Source organism: Bos mutus, chromosome 17 (genome assembly GCF_027580195.1).
Source record: "Bos mutus isolate GX-2022 chromosome 17, NWIPB_WYAK_1.1, whole genome shotgun sequence".
Classification (NCBI taxonomy): Eukaryota; Metazoa; Chordata; class Mammalia; order Artiodactyla; family Bovidae; genus Bos; species Bos mutus.
Genome location: NC_091633.1, coordinates 65,406,474 through 65,420,236, shown reverse-complemented (window position 1 = coordinate 65,420,236; position 13,763 = coordinate 65,406,474). Strand labels below are relative to the sequence as shown.

At 36.7% G+C, this 13,763-nt stretch overlaps 1 protein-coding gene across 4 annotated transcripts in view; it reads left to right on the top strand.

The window, feature by feature from the left end:
* The window catches only part of LRBA (LPS responsive beige-like anchor protein), a 759,310-nt gene that overhangs the window by 165,993 nt on the left and 579,554 nt on the right, over positions 1–13,763 (top strand). For all 4 annotated transcript variants that reach the window (XM_070386647.1, XM_070386648.1, XM_070386644.1 and 1 more), the window contains exons 23-26: positions 7,254–8,312; positions 9,270–9,442; positions 10,300–10,453; positions 10,857–11,037. In XM_070386647.1, coding sequence (XP_070242748.1) covers positions 7,254–8,312; positions 9,270–9,442; positions 10,300–10,453; positions 10,857–11,037 — 1,567 coding nt within the window. The remainder of the gene's footprint in view (positions 1–7,253; positions 8,313–9,269; positions 9,443–10,299; positions 10,454–10,856; positions 11,038–13,763) is intronic.

Here is a 13,763-nt window from a genome sequence, read left to right as displayed (position 1 = left end):
TGTTGAATTGCAATGTGTATTATAGGAACCATCTCCTTGTGCTTGAAAATTTAATACTAAATGTTATTTGTTACCTATCTTTCAAATGGCCAGTTCAAAGTTTCTGTCCTCAGCATGAATACAGTTAGAATGTGAGAAAGAACTACATTACAGAGACATACGTATTGTGTTTCACCTTTAGAATGAACAGTCTCTTAGCAAGTGATTGAAAGACAGTCATGGGAAGTTGTAACTTAAGTGAATACTGTTCAGAGCAACATGAAAAGTCTCTCTTTAAGAGAGAGTTTGTGATAGCAAAAATATGTATCTTCTATTGGCTCTGAAGGGGACATGGGAATCCAAGAGGAATTCTTCAAGTTGTTTATGAACTTGCAAGGAACGTCGCTGCATAGAGCACTGCAGTGGGCTGCAGGTATTATGAAAGTTTTGTTTCCCTGTTACTACAATGTTAGTAATCTTAATAAAAGCATTAACATAAAAGTGAATGATTTTTTTCAGGACTCTTTTTCATTTATTTTTTTCTATTAAGTTTTTATCCTATTATGCTGTATTTGCTGTATGCTCAGTCACGTAGTCATGTCTGACTCTTTGCAACCCCATAGCCTATAGCCCGCCAGGCTCCTCTTTCCATGGGATTCTCCAGGAAAGAGTACTGGAGCGGGTTGCCATTTCCTACTCCAGGGTATCTTCCTGACCCAGGGATTGAAAACCCATGTCTTGTGCCTCCTGCATTGTCAGGTGGATTCTTTACTACTGTGCCACCTGGGAAGTCCATTTGTATTCTATTACCAAATTAAAAAAAAAAATATATATATATATATAGTAGTTAGATGTGATCACATAGATCAGATATTAAGTTCTTGAAATGTCTATTAAATTCCTGTTGTATACCATTTTAAGATGATGACTAACATTCTTTGTAAAAATATATTGAACAAGTATAATCATAACAATTTGAAATTTTTCCATACTGTTTTAACATACTGAATGAGTTTTATAGTGGAAGTAATGTAGGTTCTAACTTTTTAGTCTCAAATCTGTTTTATTTATTCTTCAAAACGGTGCTCTTTAGTATAGGCACATACTTGTTTTGAAATGGATGGCGGTTTTTTACTGTTAAGTTTCTTTTGTAGCAGTTGAACTAGGGGATAGCAGTTCCTCCTCACCTTAGGAGTGTAGCTGTTGGTCTTAACGTAGGGTGAAAATTTATCCTTACTATACAGTGTCTCAGTTTGTTAATTGAGTTAAGCTGGCAAGTTAAACCACTAACATTTAATGCATTTTGTGTTGAAACGCAACATAAACATGCCATGAAAGGATTTTGCAAAAATACAAAAATACCCAGAATAGAGGGAAGAGGAGTGTGGTAAATAACAGTCAAGTTTAGAGTCTATGGATCAGCTGGGTAAGTTGTATTAATTTAGGTTTGGGGTAAGTAAGTCATAAGCTTAGTATGGGGAAGCCAAAAATCAACTTCATTTTCATTAAAAAAAAAAAAAAAAAGTCTCACATTTCTCAGAACTGGCTCCCTCAACTGTTTGAAGCTTAAGATTACTGCTTGTATGTGCTGTCGGACACGACTGAGCGACTTCACTTTCACTTTTCACTTTCATGCATTGGAGAAGGAAATGGCAACCCGCTCCAGTGTTCTTGCCTGGAGAATCCCAGGGATGGGGAGCCTGGTGGGCTGCCGTCTCTGGAGTCTCGCAGAGTCGGACACGACTGAAGCGACTTAGCAGCGGCAGTGCTGCAAGCAAAAACCATTAAAAAGATTAAGTAGAACTTTGATTTTGACATCTTGATACTTTCCCCTACTCTATGCTATTGGAAAACAACCCCAACCTATTCTGCCACACTTTTAGGGAGGGTAACACAGAGGATCACCCGTCTTGTTTATATTAGCAAATGGGAAGGGTGATTAAGAGACTGTGTGTTGAATGCAAAGGTAACACTTCCATCCCCTGCTCCCCACGTGGTTCCTAAAATACAGGCACCAGACCATTACCTTGCAGGCAGGACCCGAGGGCGCGGCTTTGGGTTGTCTGTGTCCCTTCTTGTCCTAGGCCCCGCCCAGATCATTCTGTGGTAGAGGTAAAAGTTGATTACTGTACTTTGTAAAAAGTTAAAAAGCTTTTTAACCTCTTGGGCTTTAGCCCCGCCTTGTGTTAATCTGAGGAAAGAACCAAGTTATACAAGAAAGTTAAGGAAAGCATCTCACTCAGGAGATAGAAACAAAGCAGATAAAAGGCAGTTCAGAGAAAACATGATATAAAGAAGAAGAAAGAAGATGGAAGAAAAGCAGCTAACATCCTCGGACAAATGAGATTCTAAGACATGAAACCAGAACTGAATCCTATTCTGTTTGATGTTAATAATAGACAAAGAACCACCACAGCACCTATTGAAAATTAATGATAGTTGTAATAATGTTAAGCACATACATAGATTATTTTGTATATTGTATCATTTTAAGCATTTTACATACAAAAACTCATTCAATCTTTCAATGAGTATATGCTAATAATGTGTTACTATTACTGTACTGTTAAGGAAGCAGTTAACAGTAAAACCTCTTGCCAATGCAAAAATATCCTCTCCTTAAAATGCAGAGGAGAATTTGTTGTTGTTGTTGTTCAGTTGCTAAGTCATGTCTGACTCTTTGCGACCCCATGGACTGCAGCATGCCAGGCTTCCCTGTAGAAAAGAATGTAACGTTATTATTACTAAAAAAAAAAGCATTACATTAGAATATGATGTGTGTATATCATATGCAATCCACCAAGGAGATTACAAAGGAAAAAAATAAATTTCATTCTTTTATATGGCTGGATATAATCCATTACATACATTTTCTTATTTTTATTAAAAAAATAAATTCTTATGTATTTTTGACAAACTGGAGGTTACATCTTGGAGGCAAGCACATAGGCTTAAATTCTTATAGAGACAGGGCACCATCATGCTTGATGTGTTTGAAAGGAATGGCTCCAATGCCCTCAGGAAAGACATCCTAGGGATACAAAACTAGCAAGAGGCTTATTATCTTTTAAAAAGGTTTAAATACATCTCCAGTTACCAGAGAAAATATTTCCAACTTCAAGTTTTCTATAGGAAAAACCACAGGGGAGAGAGGAACTTTCCTTTCCCTTTTGACACCAGAGAAATTTAAAATATGAAGTTTGTATTTACCTTTCTTAGGAAAAATATGAGCAGCAGAAAAGTGAAGTGACTAGTGCAGAGTCACATAAGAGTGAAAACGTGTGGAAAAGTGGAAAACGTGTTCAGTGGGTAGATGAGGCACTTTCCAGATAATAGAACCAAAAGACAAAGCAGATGGAAAATCGAGAAATGGTAAGAAGAGTAGGAGACCAATCAGTGCATTGTCAAAAAACAGAAATCCCGGGGAGTGAGAACAGGGGAGAGAGAGGGGACGGGGGTATAAACTAAGTTATTCAAGAAAAATTCTCAGAACCAAAGGATATTCATTAGTAGGTTGGAAGGGCCCAGTGGGTATTTAGCACCATGGGTCAAAATAGATCCGTACCAGGAATTGTTGTGGGAATTGCAAAGCACTAGGAACAAAGAGAAGACTTTGTAAAATTTCACGAAAAAGAACAAAGTAAGTAAAAATAAGTCATATGAAGGTTCACAAATCAGAAATACCTCTCAGACTTCCCAACAATAAACACAGAAAGAAGAAGACAATCAAGACATAACTTCCATATTCTGAAGGTAGATGTTTTCCACCCTGTGATTTTATCTGACCTTCAAGTGTGAAGGTAGAGGAAGTTTACCCTTCGGTCTTAAAAATTTCAAGCGGACAGTGGAGGATATACTGCACCCAAAGGGGAGACTAGAACAAAGAAGATACGGGATATAAGAAACAGGAGAGAGATGAAGGGATCTCCAGGATTCCAGCGAAGGGAGGTCCCAGGGTGGCTGCATTGTAGTAGCCTTGTGATAGTCCATCTCAACTGAAATAGTTTGACTTAAGATACAGTTATAGGGGGAGCTGTTATTACTGAAATGCCAGGTGCCTTTGTAAGATCTTTTTAAAGCCTGAGGACAAATTTCCCACAGGAGATGGGCGCATGTCCTCATGACTGCTTGTCTTGACAGTGTGGTGAATAGTTGCTGTTCTCTCTAGTCCTGCTCCCTGCATCACCTGAAGATTCTCACTTCACCCCTCAAACATGGGATCTGTTGTGCTCTGCTCTGAGAGTAGAATTGTAAGCTGAGAACTGGCAAATATAAGAGTTTTTGTTGGACCTTATTTATGCTAACTACCCACTACCTGGCCCCCACTAGCCCTCAGAGATCTTTTATCCTTTGTATTTCCCGGTGTTTCCTAATGACCTTGCCTATAGACATAAATGGTCTTCTGTATCCTCTTAGAGAAGCTGGAACCTGCTGGGTACACAGGTCCTGTGTAGTTTTCTTTTCCGGGAGCCTTTGGTTAACTCTGGGAATGTTGGTCTTTCTTTTAGTTGGCTAGGTTTATGCTCTACTTAGTATCTCAAACTAAACATTCTAGGTATGTTTACTATATAGGTAGTAAACTATTAAAGTAGGAAACAATGAATAGAAATACAAGGATGGTGATTTCCTCTTGTTGGGAGTTGGTGAGGTTCAGAGTACAATTGAGGATGGGCACATAGTAGAATTGCGAGGTATGTTCTGTTCCTTGCCATGGGTATAAAAATCGCGTGGGGCTAAAAAATTGCTCTTTAACCGTACACGTAGATTGTATATATTCATACTTATTGATACAGTTTATAATAAAAATTTTAAAAATCCTCAATTTGAGTAAAGTCAAACCCATGATTATTCAAAACTGAACTCATTCTATAATACTGTTGTGTTACACATGATTATGTATTAATATGTCATGACAGATATTATAGCATGTATGGCAGAATACAATTCAAAGTCTGGTACACAGTTTATGGTTCTCTGCAACCGTAAAGCACTGGCTCCATCTCTCACCTCATCGTCTGCAGTCCTCTGGTGGTTTCTTGTTCCTGAAACATACCAAACTTACTTTGGCTCCAAGGCCTTTGCATTTGTTTTTCCTTCAGCCTGAAACTTTTTCGATATTCGTGTAACTTTCTTTGTCACTTTCTCTGTTCAAACATCTCCAGAGACCTTGCCCAGTTTCCCTAGTAAAGCATACCTCCCACCTAGATTTTCTTCTTCAGTTATTCTGCACCCCCCAGCTTTTTTCTTAAAATTGTCTTACTATTACTTGACATTATCTTATATGTTTGTGTGTTTATCTTTCACCTATTCCAGTAAACATAGGCACCATGAACATTGTATTGTTCACCACACAGTGTCTGGCGTGCTGTAGATAATTCAGTAAATTTTTCTCGGATGAATAAATGAGGAATTCATCAATTAAAGAACTTAGTTCAAAGATGATATCAGCCTTCTGGGCATTGAAGAAATTGATATTTTTTAATGTTATTATGCCATTTTACTCTTTAGTGTTGAATATAAGCATTTCATTTTGAAATACTCAAAAAAGTTTCCCACATATTCAAAATTGGAAAATATTTATTTCCTAAACATTTTATTTTTAGGTATACCACATTATGGGGAGACCTAGGTTTGATCCCTCAGTTGGGAAGATTCCCTGAAGGAGGGCATGGTAACCCACTCCAGTATTCCTTCCTGGAGAATCCCATGGACAGAGGAACCTGATGGGCTACAGTCCGTGGGGGTCGCAAAGAGTCGGATATGACTGACAACTAACACTTTCACTATACTCCATTATGGCAAGACTGTACTGTATTTGTCATACGTAAAGGCCAGTTAACAGCTATAGAAGGAACTGTGTACATTGTGCATTATTTATAGTTTTGTTTGTATTATATCTGCCTGCATACATACTTGCATTCACAGGCCTTCAGAAAGGCCTGTGAATCTTTGGGCATGAAAAATCATCTTTTCTTCTTTTTTATCTACCATCATCCTCCCATACTAGGGCTCAATAAAGGTTTGTTGACTACAAGGTTCAATTTACTATGCTTATTATAATAATATAGGTTACATAAACACTTCTAGCATTGATAAACTCTAATTATGCCTAAACCTTCTGCATGTATTATATTTACTTTTTTGGGTGATGTTCACATTGAAACGTGCTAGTGACAGTCACATAATGGTGGCTGTGAAAGTGAAGTCGCTTAGTCATGTCCGACTCTTTGCGACGGCATGGACTGTAGCCTACCAGACTTCTCCATCCATGGGATTTTCCAGGCAAGAGTACTGGAGTGGGTTGCTGTTTCCTTCTCCAGGGGATCTTCCCGACCCAGGGATCGAACCCAGGTCTCCTGCATTGTGGGCGAAGCTTTACCCTCTGAGCAACCAGGGAAGATTCCAGTGGTGGCTATAATGTAATAATATGTGATGAAATAACATCATAAACCTTTGACATTAAAATCACAGCGCTCTCTCTTATACTTAAACCTTGAAATTCTTCCATTTAGTTGGGCAAAATGCTAATAAGCATGATATGGGTATGTTCACAGGGTTGAGTATATAGTAATCGCTTATATACAGCTCTACAAGTGGATGGATGAATTGCATGGGTGAATTAACTGGAACTTTCAGACCATTTGTGATCAGTTCAGCTTCGAAAATTATGTTTGACCTTTGGGGAATGGTTGGATCTTTTTATTTCATTGCTAAAATTTTATATTCTTTACCTTAGTATGAAGTTGTTTTCATAGCTAAATAAATGCAGAGAGAGCTATAATATATACTATATATAATATTTAAGTATATATAATTTGCATCATATATGAAGTGAACATAACTGATGTTTTTGATCTCTGCTGAGAATAAATCATGGGAAAATGTGTTTTCATTGCTTCTTAAACAATATATTACATAGTGCACAGAGCACTTTCCAATGGTTCATACTTAGATCCTGGTACAAGTTATACAGGTTAGTAGAATAATGTACTGTTTTCCTATACATATGTCTTAAAAATATAATCTAAATAACTGTGTTCTTGTTATTGATTGATGCCATGCTACCTGTTAGCATTGATTAGCTGTAATTTTTTTGATGATTTAGATTTTTGTGGTTGTTACCTTTTATTTATCATTTGGTATTATAGGAAAATTATCTCTTGCATCATATAAACCATGTGTTGGAAAAATTGAACATTTAAATTTTATGTTTTGTTTGCTCTGTTCATTTATTTTTTGTGTGTATTTTGACTCCTTGTATATTTTTCCTCTAGGTCACTTTTGAAATACACAAAGAAAACCTTGCCAGTATATTAAGGGAACACCAGGGAAAAGTTGATGAAGAAACAGGGCATTGTTCTTCAAGTCCAGTTCAAGCAGTCTCTGGCATTAGCAGGGAGGTTAATGTTTCTGTAGGATCCCAACAATCAGATACAAAGGATTCTCCTGTGTCTTCTGATATCACTAGAAATAGTGATGAAAAGTCAAGTATTGGACAGACAAGTTCAGTAGAATCTGCATCCAACACTGAACTGCAAATTCCTGCTACATCTAATGAAGAAAGGACAACTGGGCCAGAAAATGAGGAGTTACTGGATGAAGTCCCTTTAGAAGAAACACTGATAAATGAAACAGTTAATGCAGATAATTTAGAAGGATCTTCTGACATAACAGAAGCTGCAACCATTTCCTCTGATTCTTTCACAACCGGCAAAGACACAGTGACTGTCAATGAAGTAACTGCTTCCATCAGTTCTCCTTCAGAAGAAGATGCTTCAGAGGTGCCAGAATTATTAGATAAGTCTATAGTAGAGGAAGAAGATGATGATGATTATGTAGAACTGAAGGTAGAATGTAGTCCTGTTGAGGAAGCCAGTCTCCCCACAGAGCCCCAGGACAATAGTTTGTCTCCAGGTGCTTCTGAAGCCAGTGAGAGAGTGGATGTGTTTAGTAATGTCCATAAATTAATATTTCAAGAGGAAGAGGCTGTAAATAAGAAACAAACTGACAGTGAAACTCAAGATCCTGAAGATTCTGAAATCTTGCCTATGACAGCACCAGGGGCTTCAGCTACCCTAGCAGATGTGACTGCTTCCCAAGCAGCTGTACATCCGGACGTTGCTCATACGCTGGAGGAACGGGAGAAGACTAACTCCACTGGAGAAACCAAACTAAATAGTGATTCTCATGGGAATATCTTTGAGTCTCCTACTACTTCTGAGCATAAGATTGCTAAGTTGGATGTTTCCAGTGTTGCCACAGATACTGAGAGACTGGAATTGAAAGCCAATACAAACATGGAAGTGTCCCAGCCTCCTCAACCTGCGCTTGAGGTGATTATACTTATTATTTCCTTGAACTGTATTTGCATTGAGTTGAAATAGAACAAGTGTATATACTTACATTTTATTTTGTTTTAAAGTTGGTTGATAAGCTGTTTGCGATTACATAAATGTGGTGAATATGAAGATTTTATTTCTTATCTTTAGCAGGGTTTGATTTTTAGTGTAAGTTTGTTAAATGGCAGCTTTTATTGTTAGTTTCACTACAGTATCATTAAAAGTTACTACTTTCAGGTTTCACTGTTAGCCTATTTTTAGCTTTTATAAAGGAAACATTGGAAATACTTTCCCTTTACCCTTTATTTGATGACCCCAGTCGTAGTTACGACATTAGTTTTTCTGCCACCTTCCTGCAGAACCACCTGCTTTGTATAATTTTATGTACAAAATATGCAGTTTAAAATTGTTCCATGAGGTCTGTTTGTGAGCGGCAGGAGCCTTTGTGAGATTTAGAGGCATAGCTTTCTTCTTGACCAGTATCTCAGAGGGATCCATGAACCACTGAGGTTCCATGTTGTCATTTCCCACTTGATTCAACTCTTACTGCTCTCCTTCTTCCTTTTTTATTGGTTTGGTCTTCATTCTTTTGTCTTTATTTTTGTTTTTTCTTAATTCTAGCTAATTTATAATCTAGATGCAGCCTTTCTTTTATGTCAATACTGAAAATCCAAAACTTCTTGATTCATGTATAAAATGCTGTATTAACTGGTGATAACACTAACATGGTTCCAGGCCAGTTACTGCTGAATTGTGCTGGTTTAGCATTTTTTGTAACTTTGCTTTAAATGTATCATTGTTATTATTCATTAATAATTTTTCTCTGATTTGGTTTCTTAGTGTCTTGAAATGTGAGTATTTGTTAGATGAATTGCATAGACTGTATTAGATGTTAATGCCTTCTTTTGCAGTTGAACTTACTTTATTACTCTTTTTAACTTTCTCTATTAGATGTCAAGGCAACAGGAGCAGCCCAGGCAAGGAACAGCCGACACAGTTAATGGACAAAGGAGGGATTCCAGGTCTATATTCCGTATTCCTGAGTTCAGATGGTCTCAAATGCATCAGCGTTTGCTCACTGACCTATTATTTTCAATAGAAACAGACATACAGATGTGGAGAAGGTTTGTTCATTTATTTATTATAGAAGATGTATATAAATTTTAGTCTTTGTTTTCAAAGAAATTTATTTAGTTAACATTCTGTAGTTAACTGTAGTCATTTGGTTCAAAAGTAGGATATAAATTATTTCTGTGGTAGGGTTTTATTGAATTAATGTTTATTCTCTTACAAAAGTGAGGTATTGTATTAGAATACAAAAACTTGAAAATCAGAGATTTTTCTTTCAAAATATTTGCTGATGATTTTCTGTGACATATTTTATATCATATAATTTGCCTGAATGTAGGTCTACCAAATGCATTTATTTCTAGAAGAAGTAAAAAAATAGGATTTAGATAAAGTATCTAATTTTCCAATGTGTTTTTACTATAAAAAGTCTGTGTATTTTAGATTATCCTCCATTGTGTGATTTATGATTTTTAAAAGTGCCTAATTTGTTTATTGTTAGTTGTATTCTACTCTTACTCTGTTTAAAAACATTCCATGGCATTATCTAAGAAAATGTTACTAGAAAATTCATTTTTAATAGCACATGTAGCCCCATTTACCTCTTAGTTTTTGTTGCTTCAAATTTTGCTCCTAATTTAGGGTAATTTAGTTCAACTTTTATATTAAGTGTGAGATCAATAGTATTTATTGTTCAGAACTGAAAAACAGCACAGATAGTAACCATTGATATGGAATGGTCTACATATTCTGAGGAAGTATACACCCCCCAAAATGCCTGCTGCATCATTATATTTCCTCAGCTTTCAAGATGAGGCAAAAAAAGCACCCTCTTATCCTCCCTTCCCTCAAGTAGGCAAATGTGATTTCCTTTCTTTAGCATTATGAGTAAACATCATTTATCTTTGGACAGCCATTCAACAAAGACAGTTATGGACTTCGTGAATAGCAGTGATAATGTCATCTTTGTACACAACACAATTCATCTCATCTCTCAAGTGATGGACAATATGGTCATGGCTTGTGGGGGAATACTGCCATTGCTTTCAGCTGCTACATCGGCTACAGTAAGGACTTTACTATGTAGAATTGGTGTGAAAACATGATTTGTATGTTCATATTGATTAAAACTTAAATTTGGTGGTTACTGTACATCATAGGTTCTGTAATTCAAAAACAGCAGAATCTGTTATAATTACTTGAAAGGACCTCAGACTCTGTCCCAGGAATGATGGCACTAAAGAATGTTTAATTATCAGGGATGAATTAGTTAGTGAGGAATATGACCGACAGTGTTTCACCTGTATGTGTGCTTTTTTTTTTTTTAGAGGAAATGATAAGGAAATTCCTCTGTTGAACTAGATTTATAAAAGCCAAACTTTTTATAAAATTTAGAAATTTGGGAAATGTATCCCATAAAATTGGATTTTTATCAATATATATATAAATGTCAAAATTTATTCCTTACAGCATGAGCTGGAGAATATTGAACCTACTCAAGGGCTTTCAATAGAAGCCTCAGTGACATTTTTGCAGAGATTAATTAGCCTTGTGGATGTACTTATATTTGCAAGTTCTCTTGGCTTCACTGAAATTGAAGCTGAAAAAAATATGTCATCTGGAGGAATTTTGCGTCAGAGTCTCCGACTAGGTGAGCTGTTAAACCCCATTACTTAGGAATTTACTTAAATTTTCATTAATACAGACATATTAAGTTGAATATTTTCTTTCCCCTGTTGGTGGGAAAATATGTGCTAGGCAATTTGTCTTATGATACTTTTTACTTTCCAAAGAGTAAAGGACTGTGTATGCATTGGCTATAGTAGTACTTATAAGGGTGGATCGAGGAGGAGGATATGTTTTGAAAATTCTACAAAGTTGATTCTGGTCAGCATTACTCCCTGCAACCCCCAGTCGCCTTTTGCTTTGAAGTAGTGCTTCTCAAATTTTGATGTGATTTGTACACATGGATCACCAGACGATATTGTTAAAATGCTGATTAGCTTATATAGGTCTGAGATGAGGCCTAAAATTGTCCTTCTAGTAATTCTCAGGTAGTGTTGATGCTGCTTCTCTTAGAAACACACTTCGGTAGCAAGGTTCTAAACTAGCATCGTTCAAGTGTAGCCATTAATCCAAATAAGTTGTGATAAAATAAGTTGTGGTAAAATCTGCTCTTCTCCTGGAGGCAGTTCTTCCTTGAGTTTTTAAGTGATATCTGAAATTCCTTAGGTGAAGAAAAATTATTTTTCTCTATGCAGAATGTTTCCTGTATCTAGTTATAAATACTGAGACTTTGTTGATGATTTATTTGCTTATTAAATGGAGAGAAGTAGGTGGAGACGGAGAAGGCAATGGCATCCCACTCTAGTACTCTTGCCTGGAAAATCCCATGGATGCAGGAGCCTGGTAGGCTGCAGTCTGCGGGGTCTCTAAGAGTCAGACACGACTGAGCGACTTCACTTTCACTTTTCACTTTCCTGCATTGGAGAAGGAAATGGCAACCCACTCCAGTGTTCTTGCCTGGAGAATCCCAGGGTCGGGGGAGCCTGGTGGGCTGCCGTCTATGGGGTCGCACAGAGTTGGACACGACTGAAGAGACTTAGCAGCAGCAGCAGCAGCAGCAGCAGCAGGTGGAGAAAAGGGGACTAAGAAATGAAAGCAAAATCTTTAGGAACCATGGCCATGTGAAGACAGATTAGAAATAAGGTACCTATGAAAATATAATATCAAAAGTGGAACGTCTAATTAGTTAATAAAATATTTTCCCATATTTAGCAACAACGTCTACACTTAGATATTCAGACGTACTTAGATTTTTTTTGTACAATGATTATTTTCACTCAAAATACCATTCAAAGTACTTTTAAACTCAGGATACTCTAAAGAACTTGGTATACTATTTTTAGGGAGTTGTTTTAAAATCTTAGTTAAGAGTCAGATGGTAAGCATGACAAAACAAAAGCTATCATTTACTATTGTTATGTGTCATTTCTGATTTTCACATTGAGTCAGCAGTCGTTTTCTCCCATTCATTCATTTGTATTTTCTTTTATTCATGAGGAAATTTGAGATAAAAGAAGTTAGTTAACTTAATGAAAATTCAGAAGCTCTAAATTGGCAGAGTAGGAATTTGAATATAGTTTTACTAGTATTGCTGTTCTTTCTGTTATAGGATACACCATTAAACTTTATATCAATAATATAATTAAAATATTTAGAACCCATTACTTTGTATGTGCCATTTTTTAAGCCTCTCCACTTCCTGAAAAGAGTACACTTATAGAATCGAAAGTAGAAGCCTACACTAGCAATGCTTCTCTATACTCAAGAAGTATTAAATTCAGAAACTAGGAGAATACTCTGTCTCCCTCTGTTTTCATAACTATAGAAGAAAATAAAGAAATAATTCAGTGTACTCCAGCACCACATGTTCTCCTTGTTCAGGACCACTTAATAGAACCTGGTGAGCTTGGTCACAGCAGTCCAGATGTTTTGATCCCTGGTCGCCTCACCCCTGTGTTTGTGAAGTTGGAAGTGAGGAGGTCAGATGGCAACAGTAAGAGTAAACTGTGCCGCTGAGACTGACTGACACTAGGCACTCAAATGTGGTTTTTAGCTTTGTAACGCAGACCCAAACTTGATGCTGTACAACCCTCTGACAAAAGTAGTTGGAACGTTTTTTGCTGGGCCTGACCCCAGACTGCACAGAGGTGTATTCCATGTTCTCTCTCCCTCCCTCTTCACTGTGTTCCTTCTCTTTTTCCAATTCTGTGGCTCTCTTTGGGCACCTTTCTGAACATTCTCCTTTTTCAATTCCGTGTGTAGTAGCTGTATGAGAGTCAGCTGGTACTTGAAGTTATCACTTACGTTTGCTATTTTGTTCCTAATTTGCTCTCCCATTCTTGTGGAGACAAATACTTTTAGGGCTACCAATTTGGCTGGGATTGGAGATGATTACATGCTATGAATCAATTCATAGACAATTGTGTATTACCTAATTCTTTAAAATTCACAGTTAATATCTGAATAACTTGAGTTAACTGCCTGATAAGTGAGAAGTTTAGAGAGGTAATTTTGGATTGTATATTCATCACAATCTCCTTTTTGTCCCCTACCTTTTGAACTGTTTTAATGAAAGCCAGTAAAAGATAGACCTTATAAATAAATATTCCCTTTAATGCTATACCCTCTATCAGTACCTATTACTATCATGCTGTAATCCTAAAAATTTTAAGAAAAACGTGCAGGTTTCTAGTTTAACTGTTGTACTTTAGTGAAGATAATAGAAGGACTAGTTGATGGCAATGTGATTTACTTTGTTTTCCTTCACTTTTGAAATTTTTTCTTCCCTATCTTTTCCTCCATAAAAGATTA